We start from the raw sequence: 26,327 nt of genomic DNA on the forward strand, positions 1-26,327 counted from the left end.
GCTCCACAGGATATCGAGTTCCAGATTCTGACTTCAAGAGGGTAGGGGCAGCCATTTTATGACCGGGGATCACGTAAGGGACCTTTCCACAGTGGGAACACTGGGGCCCGCCATTTTAAGAGCAGTACCGTACGGCACCTTGACGCTCGCCGCCGTGCGGGTACGCACAGGCAGCCGCCATCTTGGCCAGCGGCTGCGGGCGCTGCCGTCCTGTGCGCTGAGTCGCCTAGTGTCGCCCCTCCGCTCCTCAGGGGACCTCCACCCGGGGCTGCTGTCTATGTGCCCGCGGAAGCCCACCCTTGGGTCTGCATAGTTGTCGCTGCTTTCGTTGCGTGCTTGTGGGAGTGCTCACAGCTTCTGAGCGTTCGCTTTAACAACCTCCCACTGGGGGCGCTCGCGCGCCTCGTACCCCGCGATCTCCAGCCCTAACAATGTCTAACCGGCTGGACTGGCCCTGTTCCCTGGATATGGCAAGTGTATCGACTAAGGATCCTCTTTCCCAAGAACGCTAACACAGGCGCCGTCCACTGAGGCTCTGGATGACTTTATTCTTCAAATGCCTTTACCTTTCCAATAGCTCCAGGTGAGACTGAGAACAAGCACCCGGGCATCCCCCTCTCCATTGCCTGAACGGATCACAGAAGGAATCAGGCAGGATTCTGGCACGTTAGTGGGGTCCCTCTGGATGGAGTAAAAGGTGCTTGCCTCAAAGGGTGAGGAGATGGGGTAGACATGGTTAAGGAGGGCTTGTGCTTGAGCTAATCTCATGACAGGTACGGTAGAAACTGGCTGCTGCAATTTCCTATCTAAGGGCGGGTCTCCGAGGGGGAGGTAGGTTCAGAGGAGAAACAGAACTCTTCAGAGGAGGGCACAGAAGAACTTCTTCTCCCGGAAGGGGTTTTCCGAAGTGGGCACAGGAGTGATGAGGGGATCCTCACAAGCGTGGGCGTCACAGTAAGTCATCAGGTCTGCTGCTGCCTTGGACACCTGGGGCACAGCCAGGAGGGGAAAACATTAGCCACAGTCCCTGGAAGGGACTACAGCTCTCTTTGCCAAATAGGCTGTCTTTTAATTTCTAGTGCCCTTTGAGACAGTTCTTTCCCCTATCCCCACAGTCCTCGGGAACAGCTTTGCTGACAGTGCCCAGTTTCCTCCTCTGACCTCAGGGTAGCAAGAAAAGCGTCTTTTTTTCAGGGGTTTGAAACCCTACAGCTGAGGATGCCTGGAGAGCTAATGAGAACCAGGGTCTCACCCACCTTTATCCGGCACAAGCTGGCCTCAATCTTGAGCTGTTCCACCATCTTGCGAGCTTGGCCAATACTCATAGTGCTGTTCACAGGGGTCTCCCCTTTCATCCTGGAGAAAAGACAGACATCTCCACACTCTCTGCTGAAGCACTCAGCTCTTCAACAACCACACAGCTGGGGCTGTGCCCAGTATTTTGTTCCCATGTTATCTGTTATCTGCACTCTCCAGTGGCCATCCCATGTCTCCTCCGTGGGGAGAATGGAGGAGAGATGAAAATCTCTCCAAATCCCTGGGTCCCACACCAAACCATACAAATGATTTCAGGATTCCCAGTCTTTGGGCCAAGTATGTTCCCAGCCATGAAAGCCTCAGTCAGCACGAACCCCACCCTGATGAAATCAAATCAGCCACCTGTCCCCCTAAGCTAGTGAGAAACAGGCTGCTCTCTACTCACCTGAAGTGACAGGCAGCGGCAGCAGCCTGGAATGTAGGGTCAGTGGGGAAGGGGCACCAAACCTGCCTCAAATAAGTGCCCCACCCTGCAGAGACCTGCAGCTAAAAATATCTGTCGCAATGACGGCTAATGCAGAGAAGGTCACTGGGGATGCGCAGACTGGAGGTCCTTGGAAGAGTGGTCTGTTACTGCAGCTCAAGCACTGCCCAGATGGCTGGTACCTGAAGGATGAAGGATGCTAGAAGGAGCTGCTCAGATTCTGGAGCATACCAACTGCCTGGCCAGTGGGGGAGGTCTGGCTGCTCTCTGCATACCCTGTGCACACCCCACTGTTACTATCTCACTACCTGCCCCTGCTCATTGTAGAAGTCCTTAGTCTGAACTAGAGCCCTCCCCAAAGGACCCGAGGCGGAAGGAAGCAGACTCCCCTCTTAAGTGGGGTGGTCTAGGCCTGTGACAGCCCCTGCAGTAGAGTCTGGACCTAATGTGAGAGACCCTGCTCATTTGAAATTCTGACATCAGCTGGGCTGCTGCCTGCCCCCCCCCAACCCTGACACAGCACTCAGCACCTGAACCCTCCTCATTTCTTTCACAGTGACCCTCCCTTCATTCTGCAGACCCAGGAAAATGTGACGCTCTACAGGTGATCAGTTTCTAGATCACCACTTCCCAGCCACAAGTGACTTGAGAGGGGAGATCCAGGGGCAACAAAGGTAACCATCAGGAAGATATCTAAAGAAATGATACAGCAAAGAAGAGAAGCTGGGGGAAAACAGACATGCAGAGACCAGATCAAAACAGGATCAGATAAAGAGGAGGTAAGGGAGGGACCGGAACTAGTGCAAATATTATGAACGCAGGTGGGATTCTTGGAGTGGGGAGTAGGGTGACAAGCAGTGGAATTGGGGAGATAGGGAATTGAGTCGAAATTTTTCATGTAATTTGAGTAGTCTGCCACTATTCAAAAAGATGCGCACTGGCTTTGCCTCCTAGAGGATATTGTCCAGAAGATTCTGAGGCTGACTTCGTCACATGGGTCACAGAAGGTCGATCATGCAGCATAAAAACTGGAGACTGAAAGGAGCTGAAATGCCCCTACGCTTGACTAGCTCGCAGACAGCAAGCCATCTGCACAGCACACAAGATTCAGGCTCTGGCAGGGTGCAAGGTCCTTTCTCAGGGAGAATGAGTCCCTTCCCCTTCACTCCCCTTGGACGCCTACAGGCCCAAGAAGCTCTAGAATAAAGACAGCACCCATCACCCATTTCACCACCTCCACTCCACCCACCCCGCCTTCACCGGATCCTGTTCTGGGGTGAAAAGGCCTCGAAAGGGACACTGCTGAGTCTCAGCCTGCTCCCTGGAGTATAGTGGGGTCTGGATGGGGAGCGCGTTGTCCCTTTGGTCGTTGAACTGGAGTGTAATGTTCTTCTGGCAGGGACAGCACAAAAAAGAGCAAGGCTTCCCACAGGCCCTGCCCCTGCGCCAGGAACCCGCCCATGCACGAGCCCTTCCCCTGCACTTAACTGGCGACTGACAGAAGGGGCGGGGCTTTCTCGGCAGCCGGAACTCCCTTCTCTAGGTTGCTTGGGCAGCCTGAGGCTGGTGAGTCGGCCTCGCTGGGGTGGCCTCCGCGATCCCACAGCAGTGGCCGCCCTCTCAGTGTCGCTCCGCAGGTGGGCCGCAAGGCGCTGTGCGGGGTAGGAATCACATGTTCGGTGAGCGAGCTCAGGTCCAGGTGAAGGGGAGAAATTCGGGAGGCTGTTCGCCCTTAGGCAAGTCACTTACTTACCTTGCAATGCCTAGTATTGAGGATTCATGTCACCAGTGCTTGGAGAGTTTTAAGGTTCTCGTTCTATATAAGAGTAATGCTATGACTGTATCAAGGAGGTTTTTCCCGGGCTCCGGGGACTGAAGGAAGGGTTCCACTGACAATGGCTGGAAGGAAACTCAGTGGAGGAAGGTGAAGGAGTAATTGGAAGAGAAATGCATGGAAAACAATGACTTTGCTTTGTCCTATCTCCAGTTCCTTAAAACCAGTTTAATGAGTTGTCTTTTTTTTTTCCCCTGGGGAAAAAGAACTCTTTTTTTAATTTATTAATTATGCATACAGTGTTCTGCCTGTAGGCTGGAAGAAGGCACCTGTTCTCATTACAGATGGTTGTGAGCCACCATGTGGTTGCTGGGAATTCAACTCAGGACCTTTGGAAACACAGTCAGTGCTCTTAACCTCTGAGCCATCTCTCCAGCCCAAAAGAACTTTTTTTTCCCCTCCTCTTTCTCCAGGAATCTCCAGCTGCCCTATCCCATGGCCAAGGGTATCGTCCCTGTGGAAGACCAGCCAGGAATTCAAAGCCTGAAGCTGGGGCTAGATCCTCTGCTGTCCCCATCATGGTCAATGACCCACCAGTACCTGCCTTACTGTGGGCCCAGGAAGTGGGCCATGTGTTGGCAGGCCGTGCCCGCAGGCTGCTGCTGCAGTTCGGGGTGCTCTTCTGCACCCTCCTCCTACTGCTTTGGGTGTCTGTGTTCCTCTATGGCTCTTTCTACTACTCCTACATGCCGACGGTCAGCCACCTCAGCCCTGTGCATTTCTACTACAGGTGAGAACACGGCTTCATTGAAGTTGAAAATTACTCAAAGGACTCTGGAGCATCCTCTGTCAAATCCCTTTATTGATAGAGGATGAAATCTTACCCCAGTGTCCTAACAGGACTTCTCACCTCACAAGCCAAGGCTGGAGCAGATCTGGGCTGGCAGGGCCATAGGGTTCTAGATCTACCTGTGATGTGAAATACTGTTTAGAAACCAAGAAAAAGACCTGGTCACATCTGTAATTCTAGCACTCCCCTGGGACGATGAATTGGGAAGATTATCATGAGTTCCACGCCAGCCTGGGCTACAGGTTGAGACCTTGTCTTAAGAGTTTAAAAAAAAGAAAAGACTAGGAAAAGAAAGTTCACTTTTATACTCTAGTAATTAAAGTCTGCTCTGTGTAGGTTGCATAAAACCTTTTAAGCCACTGTAGAATTTCTAGCCAACTCAGCCCCTTGGGCATCTAAGAATTACCCTGGCTTTTTAGCACAAGAGGTATTGGGAAATACCTCCTTTGCCTTTTAGTTTACTGCCACGTATCACCGATGGTCTGCACAGTAACAAGATAACTGCCTCCTAGAGTCCTACTTCACGCATAGCCTTGTAGTTCATTCCCATTTTACTCATGCTGCCAAGTTCTCTGTGAGCCCAACAGTGGCTACAAGACTGGGCACTCAGCAATACAGAAAACAGTTTTAGTGTCACCAATTTAAAATCTTTATTTCCCTGTTCCTACTTCCTACTCATGTGCTTAAACATTTAGGAAACACGATTCTTATACATGTAATTTAAGAAAAGCAGCACTCTCGAGAAACACACCATGCAATAGGGTTCAAACAGAGGGTTTTTTTTTTTTTTTTTTTTTAATTAGTGAAAGGGATCATAGAAGGGGGAAAGGGATGGGGGGAGAACAGCCTCTGGAGACAGGAGCAGCAGGATAGAGGAGAGGGGGACAGAAGATCAAAGAAAGAAGGATGGGAGGTGTGCAGGGGCTTTTTAAAAGGGAACACAGTGACTGCAGCTGACAACATATCCTGTCAGAACCCCAAGGACAAGCCAGTACCAATGCCTGAATACTAACAGTACATATAGGACATACTAGGTATGACCTGTGTACCCATATACCAAGTGCAATTTTGCCTATAATTTATCTTAAAAGATGTATCCATGGATCCTTTTGAAGAAAAAAAAAATGTTTTGTTTTTTTTTTCAAATTAGGCCCCAGACCAGAACTGCTGAATCAGAGTCTCTTGTTAATGGAGCCTGTAGAAACACCGAGTGTCCTTTGGTTCCTGCCTATAGGTTTTGTTCTAATAAGGACATAAACTGAAATAGTGGGAAGAGAATGGAAGCTTTATTTTGATATCTTGAGTTTCTTGGCCACATTTGTTCTCCATTTCTCTGTAATGGAGAATATGGCTGGGGACAGGAGGGAGATCTAGAGTCCAGGTGTGGGCAGGCAGGCAGGCAAAGCAGACTGTGCAACTTCACAAAGTCTCACTCATCCCTTCTCCTCTAGGACAGACTGTGACTCCTCCACTGCTTCTCTCTGCTCTTTCCCTGTCGCCAATGTCTCCCTGGCTAAGAGCGGCCGTGATCGGGTGAGTATGAGAGCCAGGGAAGAACCAGGAAAGCTTTGATGACTTGAGAAAGATGTGGAGAGCAGGAATTGAGCAACAGAGATTTAAGAGAAATGCTCTGAAGCAAGTGGAGCTTGAAAAGAAAAATCTAGAAGTTGATCCCAGTCACTGTAACACATACCTGTGATCCCAGCGCTAGGAGGAAAAGGCAAGATTAATTCCAAATTTGAGACCAGCTGGACCCGCATATATCCTCCCAAAAGAAAAAGGAGGGTGTGGGGTCACAGTTGGTAGAGTACTTGCCTCATATGTGTGAGGCTCTGAATTCAATCTCCAGTATCAAATTAAAACCCAAATACTTGTGTGCAGGAGGCCTTAGGAATGACCCCACCGTGCACTTACCAGTTCAGTCATAGCTCGTGGATAAAGTTTTTATTTTAGGCCCAAGTGAACAAATCAGCTAGTTGGAACAGCATGCATCCCCTCAAGTATTAGAAGCTTACTCATAAGGCCAGGCCAGGTGTGGTGGTCCATGACTTTAATTCTAGCACTTCTGAAGGAAAGGCCAACCTGATAATACACTATGAATTCAATGCTAGTCAGAACTACATAGTGAGACCCTGTTTTTTGTTTTTTAGAAAAGCTACAAGGTTACACATACAAACACATACAAACCTGTCTTGGAAAACCAAAAAATAAAATTAAAAAAAATGAACATTGCGGTTGTTGCTGAACGCCTTTGATCCCAGTACTCTGAGGGAGAAGTAGACGGATCTCTGAATTTGAGGTCAGCCTGGTCTACATAGTGAGTTCCAGGACAGCCAGGATTACACAGAGAAACTCGTTGTCTCAGAAAACAAAAATGTATATAAAATTATGAAATGAGTGGGAAGGTGGTGGTACACACCTTTAATACCAGCACTCCGGAGGCAGAGGCAGGCAATCTTTGTGAGTTTGAGGGCAGCCTGATCTACAGAATGTGTTCCAGGACAGCCTCCAAAACAATACAGAGAAACCCTGTCTTGAAAACTCAAATAAATAAATAAAATATGAGATGGTTAACAAGAATGTGTTATCTGTTATCACAAAGGGTACTATGCCAGAGGACTGGCCAGATGCCAATATGACTGCAACAAACCTAAGACTTGTGACAAGTGTGCATGGAGACAGCCTCTGTACTTGGCAGGCTGTAGATGCTCTGATAAATGATAGAATTCCAAGCTCAAAAAGGACCTTGACTATCAGTGTCAGGTTTTGGAGTTTTATTTGTTGATTGGTTTTTTTGTTTGTTTTGTTTTTTTGTTGTTGGGTTTTTTGTTTGTTTGTTTTGTTTTGTTTTTTTGAGACAGGATTTCTCTGAGTCCTGGCTATCCTCCTACTTGATTTATGGACCAGCTGGCCTTGAACTCACAGAGATCCACCTGTCTCTGCCTTTCGAGTGCTGGGATTAAAGGTGTGCCCCAGAACAATAGGCTCAGTGTCAGTTTTGATTGCATGAGTTTTTTGGGGCTTTTTGGTTTGGTTTGGTTTGGTTTGGTTTTTTGGTTTTTCAAAAACAGGGTTTCTCTGTGTTGCTTTGGAGCCTGTCCTGGAACTCACTCTGTAGACCAGGCTGGCCTCAAACTCACAGAGATCCATCTGCCTCTGCCTCCTAAGTGCTGTGACTAAAGTCCAGCTTTGGATATATTTTTTCAACCACCAGTTTTCTAGTTTTTGTTTTGTTTTGTTTTCTTAAGAGGTTTATCATTATTATTTATTTATTTACTTTGAGATGGAATTTCATTATGTAGCCTTGACTAGCCTAGAACTTGTTATGTAGATCAGGCTGGCCTTGAATTCTTAAAGATCCACCTGCCTCTGACCTCCTGAATTCTGGGATTAAAAAACCATGTGCTGCCATGCTAGGAGTTGTATCGTTTTTAATAAATTCAGTGTTGCACACAGACACAAATAGTTACATTTAATTTTTTTAATTAAATTACTCTGGATAGCAAGATGATCTGCCACTATAGTGATTGTACAAGAGCTGGCTAGGGAGTCAGAGCAGCACTTGCTTAATTAGTGAGGGCAGGCTGGGCCCAGGGGGACAGCTAAAGCGGTACACAGGCCTGAATCACAGATGGCCCAGTTGGCAATGTGACTGTTCACTTTTGTAAAAGAAATGCAACAGGGATATTTTTGGATGAGTGTGGTGCTTGTGCCCAAAATTTGAGCACCAGAGGCTGAGGTAGGAGAAGTTCAATGAATCTGAGGCTATATAGTGAGTGCTACACCAGCCAGAGATACATAACTAGGCCCTGTCTTAAAGCACAAGGTTCCCAGCTGGGCAGTGGTAGCATACCCCTTTATTCCCAGCACTCAGGAGGCAGAAACAGGTGGATCTCTATGAGTCCAAAGCCAGACTGTTCTACAGAGCAGAGTTCCAGGACAGCCAGAGCTACACAGAGAAACCCTGTCTGGAATAAACAAAAAACATGGGTCCCTACCTGACAACTCCCACCCCCAAACCAACAAACAAAATAGAAGTCTGGAAAGCCAGGTGTCCATTGACCAGGAGGAAGCAGCACTAAGTCGGGATGTACTTTTTCTTTTTAGTAAGTAAAACAAGCCAAGTGGCTGCTGCTGCTGCTGGTAGTGGTGGTGCACACCTTTAGTCCCAGCACTTGGTAGGCAGAGGCAGGCAGAACTCTATGAGTTCCAGGACAGCTAAGGTTACACAGAGAAACCTTGTCCATCCACCCCCCCCCAAAAAAAAAACAAGCCAGGCATGGTGGTGCATGCACCACCTTTAATCCCAGCATTGTGAGGCAGAAGCAGTCATATCTCTGAATTTGAGGCCAGTCTGGCGTACAGAGTGAATTCTAGACCAGTCAGAGCTACATAGTGAGACCCTGTCTCAAAACACCACAAGATTTTTTAAAGGAAGATGGGTGTTGTTACCTTTGGGCAGGTGCTGATGTATGGACAGCCATATCGAGTCACCTTAGAGCTTGAACTGCCAGAATCCCCCGTGAATCAAGACTTGGGCATGTTCTTAGTCACTGTTTCATGCTATACCAGAGGCGGCAGAATCATCTCTACTTCTTCACGCTCAGTAAGTGCTTGAAGACAATCCAGGAAGTTATCTCACAATGTGGAATAGTCCTCAGGCATGAGCAGTGCTTCAAGAGAAGACCTTGGCTCTGAGATCAGGCCCCAACCAGCACAAGTGAAGAATCCGATTAACAAGTCAAACATTTGCCAAACGCCTAGAGTAGTCTAAAGAGTTCAGCTGTTCTCAGGACAAGTAGACACCAGAAACATACCAGCTTTGAGACAAGTGGCTTAATTGCTAGAGTTTTATAGCAACTTCCTCTTAGACTAGGAGGAAATACAGGGTTCTTATTAGCAAGTAGCAGACACACATTCAGCACTGGACCCCATTTAAAACCACATTATGAACATCTGCTTTCAAGGGCAGCTTCAGGAGTTATTGGGTCATAGATCCCAAAGTAGACAACAGACTGCAAGGTGGGGAGAGGGAAGGTACGTGAGAGCAGACTGCTTACCTAAGGCATGTGTTTTAGAGAAGGGGACTTGGACGTATTAGAATGGAGAAATGAGGGTAACAGGGGGATGTTACTGAAACAGATGGAATGGTTAGGTGAAGCCTGGGAGTTAGGAGGGGAAGGTAAAGGAACAGGGGGCCCAGAATGAGCTTATTGCAGACATGGACTGCTCAAGCATGGGGTGGACTGGAAAGAAGAGATCACCTGTCCCCAGCCTTCCTTTATGGCCCTGTCAGGTGATGCTGCATTACCGCTCCCAGCTGCTCCAGATGCTTGACACACTGGTATTCTCCAGCCTCCTGCTGTTTGGCTTTGCTGAGCAGAAGCAGCTCCTGGAGGTAGAACTCTACTCGGACTATAGGGAGAATTCGGTAAGTGGGGTGATGGAGTAGGAGACAGCCCTCCAGTTGGCCCAAGATTGTACCTGAGAAGCCCATGGGCAGCCACCTGCAATAGCCACAAAGGCTGGAAACAGTAAGAGCAGCAGGAGCCTAGCCTAACTCTGCCTTCCCGCCCCTCCCCTTGCAGTATGTGCCAACAACTGGAGCAGTTATTGAGATCCACAGCAAGCGCATCCAGATGTACGGAGCTTACCTCCGAATCCATGCCCACTTCTCTGGGCTCAGGTAAGAAGCCATGGAAGGAAACCCTGGCAGCTATCCTTTGACCTGCCCCCAAAATGAAGAGAGTTCCAGGCAGAGAGGACTAGTAACACATCACATCATATTTTGCAAAGGCCACAGGCTCTCCTCCCTAGTTTGACCATGTGTATTGGCTATCAAAAGAGCTTCTTAGCTGGCCAGTGGTGGTGCACACCTTTAATCCCAGCACTTGGGAGGCAGAGGCAGGCGGATCTCTGTGAGTTCAAGGCCAGCCTGGTCTACAAAGTGAGTTGGGACAGCCAGGGTTACACAGAGAAACCGTTTCAGAAAAAAAAGATTATTTTATTTTGTGTGTATGGGTGTTTTACCTGCATGTATGTATGTGTACCACATGTGTGCCTGGTGCCTGAGGAGTTGGGAGCTGCCATGTGGGTGCTAGGAATTGAACCTGGATTCTTTCCAAGAAGAGCAAGTCCTCTCAACCACTGAGCCAGCTCTCCAGCCCCATTTTTAAATCCCCTATGAAATGACACACCCAGTCATTACAGCACCGGGAGACAGAAGGCAAGAACTCTTGCACTACAAAGCAAGACTCCCAACATAAATAATGAAAAGAAAATAAAAGGATCCTATGAGCCAGATGCAGTGCTCTGTGTCTAGTCCCTGCTACTCAGGCAGCATAGTGAGATCCACAAACATCACCACCCACCCACTCACCCTGCCCTAATAAAAAAAAAAAAAAAAAAAAAAAAAAAAACAGGCTCAGCAAGAGTGAAAGAGCCGCGTCACAGTTGAAGCCACTATAATGCTGTGGCCTTGTGATACTGAGGCTACCTAAAGTCCTTGGCCTTGATTAGAACCTGGTGCGGTGTGATCTGGTAACCGGACTGGGCAGTAGGTGCCACAGTAGCAGAGGGCAGCTCCAGCCACACTCACAATTATTTCTGCAGCGATAGAGGCTAGGCCTCTCTAGGAACTGCTACTCCCTCCCTGACCCTGTTTTCCACCTCAGGTACCTGCTGTACAACTTCCCAATGACCTGCGCCTTTGTGGGTGTCGCCAGCAACTTCACATTCCTCAGCGTCATCGTACTCTTCAGCTACTTGCAGTGGGTGTGGGGGGGCATCTGGCCCCAACACCGCTTCTCTCTGCAGGTCTCAGGGGCAGAGACCCCGCTTTTCTTCCTTGGTGGTTCTTGCTGGTGATCAGGGGAATGTTAGCAGTAGGGCATGGTTACTGCCCAGGGAAGGCCGGCTTCACTGCGGTGGTTACTCCTCCACAGGTTAATATCCGACAGAGGGATAGCTCGAGGCAGGGTGCCCAGTGCCGGATCTCTCGCCATCAGCCAGGTAAAGGGATTGCTTGACAATATTTTTGAGAGGTAGTTTGGCTGGGTTAGAGGGACTGGCTGCCTCCAGTCTAGAGTATACACTACTCTGAAAGTGAGAGTGTAAGGAAAGGCTGAAGGAGGTGTAGTTGATACTGCCAGCCAAGCATAGCCGCTGAGCCTAGCTGTCCTCTGTTTGCCGGACCTGAAGGCCGGGAGTCTATGAAGCAGCCAGACATGACAGAAGATGGTGAAAGCCCTGAAGATCCCTCAGGGACAGGTACCGTGCAGTCCCTCTTCCTCCATCCTCCACAGCACTTCCTTCAGTCCTTCAGTGCCTACCTCTCACTCTGGCTCACCTCTGTTCCCCTTTCAGCTGAAGAGGGCCAGCAGTCCGAGGAAGAGAAGCCACCTCGGCAGAGGCAGCGGCAGCCCCTGAATGGAGAGGAGGAGCACGAGCGGGAGGCTAGTGATGGTGAGGGGCACCTTAAAATGGAGCAAGGTGTGGTGGGGTGCCAGCCCATCCCTGTTAACCTGTCTCATTTGCAATTTTGTTTGGCCCTTTCCTGGCTCAGGTTCAGGCTCCTGGGATGATGCAGCTTTGCTAACAGAGGCCAACCTGCCTGCTTCTGCCTCTACTTCTGCCCTTGCCCCCGAGACTCTGGGTAGCCGTGAGCCTTCTCTGGGCACCGTCAGGCAGCGTCCCACATGCTCCAGTTCCTGAACAAAAAGATTCCTCACACTGCAGCACTTTCCCATCTGACCCTTTTCCCCTTGTTGTTCCCTTTAATAAACTATTTTGCCCCAGGTGCTTTTGTGAAGGTCAGAGGTCAGTTCTCTCCTTCCATATGGGCTCTGGGGAATCAAACTTGGGTCATCCAAGATTTTGTTTTGGTTTGTGTGTATGTATGTGAATGAACCTACATAAACCGTATGTCCACCACATGTGTGCAGGGGCCCATGAAGTCAGAAAGGATGTCAGATTCCCTGTAACTGGAGTTACAGACTGTTGTGAGCTACCATGTTGATTCTGGGAGCTAAATCCAGGTCTTCTGCAAGATCAGGTTGCTCTCTTAACCACTAATCCATCATTCCAGCCCTGGGCGTCCATTTCTTATTATTTGTTTTTGGTTTTTAAAACGGGATCTCTCTGTGTAGCCCTGGCTGTTCCCGAATTCCCTCTGTAGACCAGGTTGGCCTCAAACTCACAAAAGGATCTGCCTGTCTCTGCCTCCTGAGTGCCCTGATTAAGGGCATGTACCGCCACTGTCCAGCCTTATTCTTTCTGTGTGTATGTGTGTCTTCTCTGTATGTATGGACATGTATGTTGCTAATTCTCTCAGAGTCCCGAAAAGGGTGTGAGATCCCCTGGGGCTGGAGTTAGAGGTGTCCGTGGGCCTCCTATGAGTGCTAGGAACTGAACTGCCATCTCTAAAAGCAGCAAGCACTGCAAGACTTCTCTTCAGCCCTCAGGGAAGTTTTACTGGGGGGTAGGGGAGGGAGAGGAGAGAGAGAAGAGAAAGAGAGGGAGACAGGAAAAGTCCAGTCTGCCCTTCTGCAGAACAGCAGGAAAGAGAGCAGAAGTGATGGAGTTTCCCTCTTAAAGGGCCAGGGTATGTGCACCTGCCAGGCACAGAGGGGTGGCACACTGTGTCAGACTCCCAAGGGGCAGGGCCTGGATTACAACACTCAGTATGTTCCCTTTTTTAGATATTTTATTTAATTCTGTGCATGGATGGGTATGTGCATATGGGTTCAGGTACCCTTGGAGGCCAGAAGAAGATATTGAATCTCCCTGGAGCTGAAGTCACATGGCTGTGAACCAGGATTCAGGGTTACTATTGCTGTGATGAGCACCATGACCAAAAAGCAAGCTGGGGAGGAAAAGGTTTATTTGGCCTGATCAAAGGAACACAAACAGCAGGAGCTGATGCCGACTGTGGAGGGTGCTGTTAACTGGCTGGCTCCACGTGGCTTGTTCAGCCTGCTTTCTTACAGAACCCAGGACCCCTAGCCTGGTGATGACCCTACTCACAATTGACTAGGCCCTCCCCCATCAATCGCTAATTAAGAAAATGCCTTACAGCTGGATCTTATGGAGGATTTTTCTCAATTGAGATTCCCTCCTTTCAGATAATTAGCGTGTGTGTCAAGTTGCCATAACACCAGCTAGCACAGACACCATGTGAGTGGTAGGATTTGGACCTAGGTCTTCCTGGAAAAGCAGCCAGTACTCTTAGCCACTGAGCCATCTCTCTAGCCCCTGTATTGTTTTCTTTCATGGATAGTCTAAGAGCATTACACACTCCAAGGAGATATATTTAGTTTATGATCTAATGTCCCCAATTATACTCAAAACTTTTCTTTGTACTAAGTGAAGAATTGATGGGCATCCACATCCCAGCTACTGAGACAGAAATGTTGTTTCAGCTTGTGGCACAGAGCCACATTTGTTTTGTTTTTTGAAACAGGGTTTCTCTGTGTAACCTTGGCTGTCCTGGAACTAACTCTATAGACCAGGCTAGCCTTGAACCCACAGAGACCTGCCTGCCTCTGTCTCCCCAGTACTGGAATTAAAGACATGCACCACACCTGGCCTGATTTCTTTCCTTTGCATATCTTTTGAAACAGATTCTTAGAGGCTGGCCTCAAACTTTTAGCAATTCTCCTGCCGCAGCATTCCAAGTACTGAATTACTATTCAGATGTTTTATGGCTTTGGTTTGTTTTCTGAGACAGAGTCTCACTATGTAGCACAGACTATTTTCTAATGATTCTGCCTCAGAGTCCCGAGTGCTGAGAAATCCAGGCTTGAACCACCACACTCAGTGCAGCTGTTTCCATCCATAATCTAGGGAAGAAACCCTATCCTGGCCTGTAATAGGCTTCCTGCTCTATCCATGTGATCCTTTTCTTCCCCAAGGGAGGGGGATAGTGTGGGGCGGGTCTGGAGATACATCATTCTGGCCTTTACACCCCTCCCTTCTCTGTCCATTGGGAGGCAGAAGACAGGAAATGACTGCCATGGCTGTGGTAGGATTTTCACTAAAACAGCATTTTGTAATTCAGGCCCCATACCATCCACAGATGTGCTTCTGTCCGGTATCAGCCAGGTGCCCTCCCTCCTCTGGCAATTCTCTCCCCATTCCTTCACATGACTGCAGCCTGTGGAGTCTCAGTTCCTGGCTGCTTTCCACGCTTCATTCCTGTCTGAACCCAGGCATCCTGGCTTCCAGCTGAAAACACTGCATGTGGCTTCCCCTATCCCTGGCCCCATGACTCAGTCCCTATGAGGGAACCAACCCTCTTCTTGGCACTCAGGGGCTAGGTGGTGACATCAGAGTTGAGGGGTATAAAAGTTCTCAGTCAAAATAGAATTGAAGACACAACCTGAAAGTGGCCTGTGACAGGAACCTTTCCGCCCGATATCCACAGATGTCTGGAGGCAGATTCTCAGTGTCAAGGCCTACTCACTGGTGAGAGGCTGCTGTGGGTCCCGGGAGGAGGGTGGACAGGGAGGAGCCTGGATTGACTGGACAGCATTTGCACAAATGCAGGTAGGAAGTGAGGACTCCCATGCTACCCCCATCCCCTCTCTTCTCTCTCCTGTCTTGTTTTGGTTTGGATTTTTGTGCATCTTACTGAGCGTTGTTTTACGGAAGTCACTTCTCTGGGCAGCAACTGATTCATTGCACCTTTCTTCCTTGAGTTGAATAAATCCGTTTCCTCCTCAGCATTTTTGCCTGTCCATCAGCTGCTTGCTTCTAGCACTTTGCGTGGACCTGCCCAAACATCTGTCTCTCATCTGTGGGACTGGATTTCATTATTTTTATCCCAAACCAAGCACAACCAGGCCTATTGACACACACTATTAATCCTAGTGATTTGAGGGTATAGACAGGAGGACCAGGAGTTGGAAGACAGCTTCAGACCAGCCTCCCCCATCCCCCCCCAAAACAAACCCTGAATTCAGAAGCCAACTGACAAGTAACTGCATGTCTCAGTCCTACCTCTTTCCTTTCCCATCTTAGTCCTATGTCTTAGTCCCAGAGGTCTTGTTCTGGACGGCAGGGCTGACAGCATTTACCCAATCACTCCTTCCCTTCCAGATTCCATGTTGGGCTCTCTTTACCTTCTGTGGCTTGTGGCTATGACCACCTCCTTGGTTTCTAAGGCTCAGATCTTGACCCCCCAAGACTATGAGGAAGAGGACGATGAAGAGGTAACCACACCTTCAGTGGCTGTGCCTTGCGACTATGACCGTTGCCGCCACCTGCAGGTGCCCTGTAAGGAACTGCAGAAGGTTGGGCCAGTGGCCTGTTTGTGCCCAGGGCTCTCCCGGGAAGATCAGCACCCAGACCCTCCGCGGCTGGGAGAAGTCCAAATTGTGGCTGAGGAAGGTTGCGCGGTTGCCCACTGGTGTGCTCCCTTCTCTCCAGTCAGTCACTATTGGCTTCTGCTTTGGGAAAGCAACGGGGCTCCACAAAAGAGTGGCCCCCTCAATGCAACAGTTCGAAGAGCAGAGCTGAAGGGACTGAAGCCTGGGGGTTCTTACGTCCTTTGTGTGGTGGCTGCTAATGAGGCTGGTGAAAGCCATGTTCCTGGAGCAGATGTTGAAGGTCCTGAGAACTGGGCTGACCCTTCCTTTGGGCCTTGTCGAAAGCTTATCATGCCGCCTAGACCGCTCACCCTGGTCTACGCAGCCGTGGGAGTGGGCACAGTTCTGGTTCTGCTGAGCTGTGCCGCCCTGGTTTGGCATTTCTGCCTTCGTGAGCGGTGTGGTTGCCCACGACGTCAAGGTAACGCCCAAGCTTCAGATGCTCTCTAGAGCGTCTAGAAACAACTCTGGTGCATTCCAGCCACATCTGGAGAGCCCAACCCACTCCCAAGAGAAGTGTGGGGCTGCTGCCACCTGGCACCAGCAGCACAGCCAAGTCAGCGCAGAAGCCATGTAACTGGCCTGGAGACTGAGAGTTTGTTTGGTCCCTAACTCCCTGGTCACTATGTCTCCTGAGGTCTAGGAAGGAGTAGCAATCATTCCTTGGGGGTCAAATGTAAATGATTTAAGCTTTATGTGCTTGAGGCGGTAAAATAGCATACATTACATAGGTACTTATAGATAGCTATTTAAGGGCCTGCATGGTGGTCTACAGTTCTAATCCCAGAACTCTGGAAGGAGAGACAGGCAGATCTCTGAGTTTCCAGGGCAGCTTGAACTACATAGAACATTCCAAGTCTACCCAAATTATATACTGAGACTCTGTCTCTAAAATAAAATAAAACAAAAGCAAAAGTAACAACAGGGGGCTAGGGAGAGAGATGGTTCTGTAGTTAAGAGCACTGGCTACTTTTCCAGAGCATCAGAGTTCTATTCCCAGCACTCATATAGCAGCTTACAACCATCTGTAACTCCATTTCCCCGGGGATCCAATGTCTACTTTTGATCTCTGCCAGCAGTGGGTACTCACATATGTATATATACATGTAGGCAAAACACTCATACACCTAAGATAAAAATAAATTTAAAATGTAAACTGTCCACAGCTCATCTTCCTTCCATGGCAAGTAGCAGGCCAGGTTCATCCTGTTTAGGGTTTGCCAATACAAGTTATACTTTTTCAAAAGTGCTCTGCACCTGTGGGTGCCTTCCACATATATTCTGAGAATAAGCTTTCTTTGTGGGGCAGGAGTTGAGGCTGCAGTTATGCCCTTCACCTACCTTTTGTTACTAAGGATGAGCCTGTTCAGAGTTCAACTGTGTCTAGGGAAACTGAGAATTAAGGGTCAGCATGAGCTGGAGGAGATAGAGAGTCTAAGCTGCAGCCTATATAAGTTATTGTTTTTATTAGTTATTAACAGTTTCTACCAATGGCTCCCTCCAAGCGTGTGCAACTCTTTATCCACTGTAATAACATTAAAGGCACTAAAAGCATGTATTTTCAGTTTTCATGATCCTGTTTAATTTCATCACTTCTCAGTCTTTTGACTAAGATCAAGTATATGACTATTTTTCAAAGTAATATATATACTTTCAGTTTGTTTTCGAGACAGGCTGTCACTGTGTAGCCCTTGCTGGCCTAGAATTCCCTCTGTAGACCCAGTGGGCTTGAAACTCACTGAGATCTGTAGTGAGATAGTCCTTCTGTAGCACTGACCACGCCCATTGGGGGTGGAGCCATGGGCGGAAGTGACCTGTGGAAGGAGGTCAGAGGCGGCGAGGAAGGCGCTCTCTTTCTGGCGTGACTCGGACAGGAGAGGATCGGGTTGAATTTCCTGGTGTTCATCTGTCTAGGTTGTAAGTTATTTCTCCCTGAATAAACATCTATTCGGCCTATTTGTTTATCCTGATCCTTATTTACCGCGATAGAGATCCTCCTGCCTCTGCCTCCTGGCTGCTGAGATTAAAGACGTGCGCCACCACACCTGGCTGTTTTGATGTTTGAGTACATCTCATAAAATAAGCTTGGCTGGTCTGCTACCTTCCACATAGTTTACCATGGCTTTGAATTTGTGGTAATCTTCCTGCCTCAACCTTCTGAGTACACATGCCACCATACCCAGCTTTGAAATGTGTTTATTATTTACAGTCTTTAAGCTCTTATAAAGTGTTTGCAGGCCATGGCACACATGTGCTTCCAGGAGTTGTTTCTGTACTCCTGAATTCCTCCCTGGAATGTGAGTTCCAGGGCTCAAACTCAGGTTGTAAACCTTGGCAGCAAGCACCTTTACCCACTGAGCCATCTCACGGGCCCCTGCATTTATTCTTTTATCCCTTGCCCAATTTATTTTTGAAATTATGTAGATGTAGAAAAGTTTGTTACAAATTGCTATACAGTATAAACCTCATTTTTACTATTCTGATAACTTTTTGAGGTGTTGGAGTTGAATCCAGAGTCCTGGAAATTATAGGCACACATTCTTCCACTGAGCTGTCTATATTTCCAAAAAGGCCATGAACTTAATCTCAATATGCACAATGTTTTAGGGCAGTGGCTACGCTGAGCTGAATTTTTTTTAGCTTTAGAACACAGCTGTTATTACCCAAGATCTCAGTAAATGGATATAGGGAACCTAGGAAAAACTTGAAATGCAACCCTGAAGCTAAATGTAGTGGTATGAGCCTTGCTTGAATCTCAGCACTCTGCAAGCAGAGGCAGTAGGATCTCGGTGAGTTCCAGACCAATTTAGGCTGAAGAGGGTTCCTGGCCGGCAGGGGGCGCCAGTGAGGCTCTGTCGCAAGAATGAGTTACTTGCTCAGTTCTTTGGTTTTGTTTTGTTTAGTAGTTCTCGTTAAAAAATATCATTGTTCGAGCTGGACAGTGCTGATGCATGCCTTTAATCCCAGAGCTCAGGAGGCAGAGGCAGGTAGGTCTCTGTGAGTTCAAGATCAGTCTGGTCTACAGAGAAAGTTACAGGACAGTCAGGGCTGTTATACAGAGAAACCCTGTTTTGGAAAGGCAGAGTAAGAGAGCAAGAGACACAGAGAGGGAGAGAGAGTAACTATCATCTTTAATTAGGAAGTGCATACATTCCCAGCTGAGTATGCTGGTGTCACAGTTAATTAAGAAAAACTTTCACTGTTAAGAGTTATGTATGTATGGAAGGAAGGCTGGAGGCTTACTGATGAAATCACTCAATAACAGCTTCTGATATAGTGACAAAATATAGCAGTCAAATAATTTTTTGTCTTTTAAATTATGTATTCATTTAATATGAATTGGTATTTTGCCTGCATGTATGTCTGTGTGCCATGTGGGTGCTTGGTTCCAGAGGAGGCCAGAAAAGGCACTGGATACACTGAGACTACAGTCACAGTAGTCAGGAGCTGCTGTGTGGGCGCTGGGAATTTAACCCAGGTCCTCCGGAAGAGCAGCCAGTGCTCTTAACTACTGAGCCATCTCCCCAGCCCTTCTCCTTTTGGTTTTTTGTTTGTTTTGTTTTGTTTTATTCTTTCGAGACAGGGTTTCTCTGTGGCTTTGGAGGCTGTCCTGGAACTAGCTCTGTAGATCAGGCTGGCCTTGAATTCACAGAGAGAGATTCTCCTGCCTCTGCCTCCCGAGTGCTGGGGTTAAAGGTGTGCGCCACCAACGCCCAGCCTAACCTGTCTCTTTTAATCAACATTTTCCCATGTGGCTCAGTTACCTCTGTTTTGTACCATATGTCTGACTTCTTCAGAGTCTCTGGCAAAATCTGATGGTGTAATAATCCCCTCACACCTAGTTCCCTCCCCCTCTTCCTCTCTGTCCCCAGAAGCTCCTACCTATCCTCCCTCCCTAGCTATCGGCCTTTTCGACCTTTATTACACCAATCACAGCAATATATCATCTTCATGTAGTGTACAAATAGCCCACAGCAGCCTAGCAGGAAGAATCTAGTAGAACCTTGGACCTTGGGAGTCAGGTTATATATGTATCTGAATGGTCCAGACCCAGGAAGCAAATTCCAAAAGAAACTGTGCCAGAGTGATTCAGCCCATTGGCCCAAATCAACCCATCTTGTTACTCCTGGAATACAAGCATTCTAGGGTAGTAAGTCCTCCAAACTCCAATTTCCCCAGGATTTCTTACAGTAACCTAGAAGATAAAGGTCCAGGAGACAGTAGACCCCATATTATGATGGTATTGGAACTAATCAAACAGGTTTTACTTCCAACTCTAACGGCTGTAAATGGGACCAACCTAAGCTCACCACGTAAGAAACCTCCAAGGGAAGGGTGCTTGCTTAATGTCCCAAAGGTAGTTCCCCTATGCAGATTCCCATAGTCACACATAGCAGATTAACTCCAGAAATGGTGGCTGAACTCATTTGCGGGCCCCTGAGATTACATGGCTTGCTGGCTTCCTCTGAACTACTTGCACTGAAGGAGACCACATGTCCTTGCATCCTCATGTTTGTCATACCCAGTGTTTGTCTGTGATGGAGAAGAGGACAGGGTCCCTTTAAATCTAGATTCTATGCTTCCCAGTGAATGTGAAGCCATCCCTACTCTACACCCTCTGTTGGTAGGGGTGGGTATCCTGGATTCAGTTCAGTCCTAATATAGGGGATAAAAACCTTAGGGAACTCATCATGGCATGGTGGTATTGTTGGCTTTTTTTTATTACTCTTTACTCTTTGGGGGCTCATCACCCAGGTCCCAAATCATTGTTTACTCTTTGGGGGGCTCACTACCCAAGTCCCAAATCATGACATGGATGCTCATTTCTTATAAATGCCCGACATTATCTGGTCTCGTTGTTAGCCAACTTTTAACTTAAATTATCTCATCTACCTTTTGCCTCTGGGTTTTTGCCTTTCTCTTACTTCTGTATCTTACTTTCATTCTTACTCCCTGATTAGCTGTGTGGCTAGGTGGCTGGCCCCTTCTTTTTTTGATCCTTGCTCTCCCCTCCCAGATTTTTCCCATTTATTCTCTGGTTTGCCAGCCCCACCCATTCTTTCCCCTGCCTTGCTATTAGCTGTTCACCTCTTTATTCGACCAATTAGGTGTTTTAGGCAGACAAAGTAACACAGTTTCACAGAGTTAACCAAATGCAACATAAAGGAATGTAACACATCTTTGCATTATTAAACAAATGTTCCACAGCATACACAAATATAACACATCTTAAAATAATATTCCACAGCATGGTGGTACAAGCCTTTAATCACAGCACTTTGATACACTCCTGCCTATGTCAGCTCGCAAAGTGTTGGGATTACAGGTATTAACCACCACGCTTGGCTAATAGCAATTTTTTTCTTTTGTAATGAGTAAGTTCCTTTTTTCCTTCCTTCTTTCCTTCCTTCCTTCCTTCCTTTCCTCTCAATGTTTAGCCCTAACTGGCCTGGAACTTATATAGATCAGGTTGGCCTCCAACTCTTGGACATCTGTTTGGCTCAATTACACTCCTGAACACAAGTGCTTATTAGGAGGTAGAATAATAATCACAGTTATTGATATTGATAACATGCAAACTAGAAATCTAGAGATTTTCATGATATTAATTTATATTTAATCATCAGAAGCTCTGACATAGTTACTATTGTTAGCTACAGGAAACAGACAGAGAGATAACTTGTCTAAGGTCACAAATGTAGTAAGTAGAATTAGGGCTTGTGTATTCACTATACCGCTGTGTTATGTTGCTTTTCTTCTGGCAGAGTGAAGACCATCAGCTTTAAAGAGGGGTAGAATAGGGACTGAAGAGATGGCTCAGTGGTTAAGAGCATATGTCCTCTTGCAGAGGACATGGGTTCAATCCCAGGCACCCACATAGGGCCTCACAACCACCTGAAACTCCAGTTCCATGGGATCTGATGTCCGCTTCTGACCGCTAAGGGCACCAAGCATGCGCACACTGCATCTTAGTACATGCAGGCAAAACACATAAAATAAAATGCCTACATCTAATTAAGATAAAGCCCACTTTACGTTTTTTTTTTTTTTTTTTTTAAAGATAGACAGATTAAAGCTTATACAAGACAGGGTTCTCTGGAGGAACCAAAATGAATATACATATATATATGCATACATATATATCTTAATTTGGCTGGGGGGTATTAGATTGGCTTACAGGATTCAGTCAGGTAATCCAGCAATGGGAAGCAGTAGTTGCTCAACACATGAAGCTGAATGTCATGACAATACCAACCTGGCAATATAGGCCTGGAGGATTCCTGGAGAGCTATATATTGGAATGTCGAACAGTAGGTTCTATTATCATTGAGGGAATATTGCAACAATAGAATAGATGGATTTTGTTTTTTGTTTTCGTTTTTTTGTTTGTTTTCCAGACAGGGTTTCTCTGTGTTGCTTTGGAGACTGTCCTGGAACTACCTCTGTAGACCAGGCTAGCCTCGAACTCACAGAGATCTACCTGCCTCTGCCTCCTCTCGAGTACTGGGATTAAAGGTGTGTGATACCACCTCCCAGACAGAATAGATGAAATTTACAAGAAAATTCTACAAAATTGTCTACAAATTATTGTGTGCAAAGCTAGAACCTGTCTGTAGGGGCTGGTGAGATAGCTTAGTGGTACAGAAGACCCTAGTTCAGTTCCTAGCATCTACATGGTGGTTCACAATCATCAAAAACTCCAGTTTAAGGCAAACCTGTGGTGGTGCATTCCTTTAATCTCAGCACTCTGGAGGCAGAGCCCAGCATGGTCTACAGAGCTAGTTTCAGGACCGCTAGGTCTGTTACAGAGAGAAACCCTGTCTGGAAAAAACAAAAAAGAATCAAAACCTCCAGTTTGAGAGGATCTATTGCCCTACTGTGATCTCCCTGGGCACCAGGCACATATGTGAAACACATGCATACATACATATAGGAAAAGCACTCTGCCCAAGACCTTCCTTGGTGAGGGTGTGTTCAGGTCTCAAAGAGGATGTGAGAGTCAGCAAAGGGGAGGAACAGATGGACACAATCTGAGGGTGAATCACGATGGCTGCCAGCCGCGTTTAATTGAAAAAAGACTAAACAATTTATAAACTACACTAGTATGTAGGATTAAACTGGAGACAAGGGAGAATGTGCGCTGGGGTGTGGCTTAAGATCAGGAGTTGAGGAATCTAATGAGAGGGCCAGGGAGCCAGACCAGAACCATGACAGGTTTCGAATGGCCCCTGCCAAGGACCTGACCTTAGTTTTCATTTACTGAAGGTGGCTGCAGCTGAGCAAACAGCTTTTGGGGGAAAACCACAAGTCAGGGGCAACCAATCAACAGATGCCCCCATAGTCTTCTGCTAGCTCAGCAGATCGCCACAGCCTTCTGATAACTAAAGGTAGCTTTCCCTACCCCTGCTGCTGGAAAGTACCTAACCACCAGTCAGTCCCCAGATCAGTCTCTCCTCCCTGAAATTCCCCCTAAACAGGTTTAAAAGGGTGTCTTCGAGCCTCTTGGATCATTGTGCTACCTCAACATGTTTGAATATTAATAAAATGCTCTTGCTGATTGCATATGTGGCTGGTGGTATACATTTTTTAAAAATGATTTTTCAAGACAAAGTTTTTCTCTATAACAGCCCTGGATGTCCTGGAACTCACTTTGTAAACCAGGCTGGCTTTGAACTCACAGAGACTTGACTGTCTCTGCCTACCGAGTACAGCCTGGCAGGCTGGTGGTCTTTTATTGGAGTCTTAGGACCCTAATGTCTAGCATTGACCTTGACAATAGGCACCAGCCATATGCTAATAAAGGCCACTCAGTTCCTCTTGCTAGCAGGAACTTTCCTCAAGCCCCAGGGAATGGAGACCCTTATCCACAAGTCTGATCTTGGGAAAAGGACTTCTGGGGATCTGTACTACAGTTTCTTAGTTTTACTATATAGGCTTGTTCTCCTCCTGATGCTCCCAAAAAGGAAGGTTCCTGATCAGTCTTACTTTTATCCCATTATACCCTACCATTCTGATTTCTCTGTATTTATTTATTTACTTTTGGTTTTATTGAGACAGGGTTTCTCTATGGCTTTGGAGCCTGTCCTGGAACTAGCTCTGTAGACCAGGCCGGCCTCAAACCTACAGAGATCCACCTGCCTCTGCCTCCCAAGTGCTGGGGTTAAAGGCATGCACCACTAATGCCCGGCCTGATTTCTCTGTATTTATTAACTGAACACTTGCCTTTAAATGGCCTCTGGCTCTGGGATCTAAATTGTGGGTATTTAATCCTCGGGGTCAGGTATGTCTAGTAAATCTCCAACTTTCCTATTCTTGATGAATAGGAGGATGAAATGGAACTCCTCGTTCCACAGTGGCAGGGATAAGTAATAGATCCCTAGTTTCTGGGTTCCTCTGCCACTGATGTAGTAAATCAGATCAGGCCGAATCAATAAATTCAGGTTTAATCTGAGCAAAGCATTCCCAGATGGCCCCAGGGAAAGAAAAGAAACCACTAGGGGAAATCCTGAGGAGGAGGCTTTTAAACGCCCTGGGCCCTGGTGTGTGTGTGTGGGGGGGGGGCCTGCAGTGGTGGGCTTTCTCAGGGGTAGGGTCTGGAATGGGAGGAGCAGAGCTGGGTGGAGCTTCCCAACAGCAGGTAATTTTTTTTTTCCAAAGAATTATTTCGTTTAGAGATGCTACCATGGTACACATTTTTTTTTTTTTTTTTTTTTTTTAAAGGAAGCCTGGTAAATCTTTCAAAAACTATGTTTACAGTGTTCTGCTTGCGTGTTTGCCTGCACTACCAGCAGAGGGCACCAGACCTCATTATAAATGGTTGTGAGCCACCATGTGGTTGCTGGCAATTGAACTCAGGACTTCTGGAAGAGCAGCTGCTGCTCTTAATCTTAATCTCTGAGCTATCTATTGAGCCCCATTGTACACATTTTTATCCTTTACCAAAGCCCACACAAAATTTTCCAAAGGGAAAGGCATTAATATTAAGAATCATTACAATGAAATTTAAAAGGTGCTGGAGAAGTGTGGTCTGCAATGTTGAAATACTAGAACTTTGTCAAGCAGCAATGGTCACACCAACACTCATACACATAAAATAGATAAATCTAAAAAAAAAAAAAAATTGGGCCTGGAGAAGAGCTGGGTTTAACTACCAGCAACCACATGGCAGCTCACAACTGTCTGTAATGTAACTCCAGTTCTAGATGACCTGGCATCTCCACATTGGCATACATGCAGGAAAAATACCAATACACATAAAAAAATAAATTAAAAAAAAATGATTGCACCTGTCAAGCCAGGCATGGTGGAGCATGACTTTAATCCTAGCACTTGGGAGGCAGAGGCAAGCAACCTATCTGTGAGTTTGGGGCCAGTGTGATCTATAGAGAGAGAGAACAATGGGAGGGTCAGGGCTACACAGAGAAACATTGTCTTAGAAAACTAAAAAAGGAAGAAAGAAAGAAAGAAAGAAAGAAAGAAAGAAAGAAAGAAAGAAAAAGCACCTGTTAATAAATAAATATAATTTAAAAGTGAAACCCAGTGTAGTGGTCTATGATTTTAAATCTTAATACTTGGGAGGCAGATGGAGGCAGACAGATGGGTTCCAGACCAACATGGCTTATAAAATGTGTTACAGACCAATGAGGACTGCATAGTAAGCCTGTCTCAAAAAAGAAAAAACATGTCTAAAGACACGAGAGATACAGTAAAGTTCCCTAAGGTGAGGGAAAAGGCAGGACATCTCAGGCAGAGAACTGGTACTACATACCCGAAGGGTCAGGACCTGTTTTATACTATGTACAGGTTACCCTAGAATGGTCAGATAAAAAAATCGCAAAGCAACACTAGCATCTATATACTCTCTAGCCAAGTATCATTACCATCACTCTATAGATCCAGCTCTTGAACAAAAACTGTGTGATCCCTTTGGTGGGATTGGAGAGGCACACAGTGGTTAAGAGTGCTGGCTGCTCTCCCAGAAGATCATGGTTCAGTTTCCAGCACCCACAAGTCAGTTCACAGCTGTCTGTGGCTCCAGTTCCAGGAGATCTAATACCTTCACATCAATGCACATAAAATTTAAATAAAAAAAAAAGGTCCCTTTGGCAATAGGATGGAGAATGTCTAGATCCCCTCCAACAATGTGAGTAGGTCCAAGAGTATGCATAATTAATGGCTCCTAACAAACACAGCTAGGCAAGTTCACCACTGAGCTACAAGCCCAGATTTCAGAAGTTGTTTTGGGAAAGGGCATAGAAGGGAGATGGGTTCTTACTATGTGACCCTGGCCATCCTGGGACTCACTCTGTAGACCAAGCTGGCCTGGGACTCAAATCAACCTGCCTCTGCCTCCCAAGTGCTGGGATTAAAGGTGTGCACCACATCCAGCCTTTTTTTTTTTCTTTTATTATGATCATATTTATTGATGTACTATGGAAGTGGAGCGTGCATGCTACCCTTATCTGTGAAGATCAGGTGATAAAAGCACAATGGGAGGAACTGGTTCTTTCCTACCATGTGGGTCAGAGAGATCCAACTTGGGTGTCTGGAGGCAAGCTCTCTTACCAACCAAACCATCTCTCCTGCCTACAGTTT

At 46.9% G+C, this 26,327-nt stretch overlaps 3 protein-coding genes across 6 annotated transcripts; 2 read left to right on the top strand and 1 right to left on the bottom strand.

Moving 5' to 3' along the window:
- The first annotated feature begins 229 nt into the window (after nucleotides 1-229).
- Nucleotides 230-12,180, top strand: Bscl2 (BSCL2 lipid droplet biogenesis associated, seipin). 4 transcript variants are annotated; one of them, XM_051193890.1, is made up of 12 exons: nucleotides 230-583; nucleotides 2,320-2,520; nucleotides 3,989-4,305; nucleotides 5,817-5,898; nucleotides 8,828-8,971; nucleotides 9,662-9,796; nucleotides 9,954-10,046; nucleotides 11,035-11,181; nucleotides 11,310-11,376; nucleotides 11,566-11,634; nucleotides 11,731-11,829; nucleotides 11,930-12,180. In XM_051193890.1, the coding sequence occupies exons 2-12, from the start codon at nucleotides 2,443-2,445 to the stop codon at nucleotides 12,076-12,078; spliced, it is 1,380 nt and encodes a 459-aa protein (XP_051049847.1). In that variant the 5' UTR covers nucleotides 230-583; nucleotides 2,320-2,442; the 3' UTR covers nucleotides 12,079-12,180. The 4 variants fall into 4 exon arrangements, with proteins under 4 accessions (XP_051049847.1, XP_051049846.1, XP_051049849.1 ...); XM_051193889.1 differs by having other exon boundaries at nucleotides 231-583; nucleotides 2,298-2,520; XM_051193891.1 differs by lacking the exons at nucleotides 230-583; nucleotides 2,320-2,520 and adding an exon at nucleotides 3,210-3,307.
- On the bottom strand, nucleotides 529-1,816 carry Gng3 (G protein subunit gamma 3). Its single transcript, XM_051193893.1, has 3 exons — nucleotides 1,703-1,816; nucleotides 1,257-1,356; nucleotides 529-987 (listed from the first exon to the last, which is right to left on the bottom strand). Exons 2-3 carry the CDS (start codon nucleotides 1,353-1,355, stop codon nucleotides 859-861), a joined length of 228 nt encoding a protein of 75 aa, XP_051049850.1. The 5' UTR covers nucleotide 1,356; nucleotides 1,703-1,816; the 3' UTR covers nucleotides 529-858.
- A 3,282-nt stretch (nucleotides 12,181-15,462) lies between the features above and the next one.
- Nucleotides 15,463-16,297, top strand: Lrrn4cl (LRRN4 C-terminal like). The gene has a single exon (XM_051192095.1). The coding sequence runs from the start codon at nucleotides 15,468-15,470 to the stop codon at nucleotides 16,179-16,181; it is 714 nt and encodes a 237-aa protein (XP_051048052.1). The 5' UTR covers nucleotides 15,463-15,467; the 3' UTR covers nucleotides 16,182-16,297.
- Nucleotides 16,298-26,327: the final 10,030 nt, after the last annotated feature.

Source organism: Phodopus roborovskii, unplaced genomic scaffold, assembly GCF_943737965.1.
Source record: "Phodopus roborovskii unplaced genomic scaffold, PHOROB, whole genome shotgun sequence".
Classification (NCBI taxonomy): domain Eukaryota; kingdom Metazoa; phylum Chordata; class Mammalia; order Rodentia; family Cricetidae; genus Phodopus; species Phodopus roborovskii.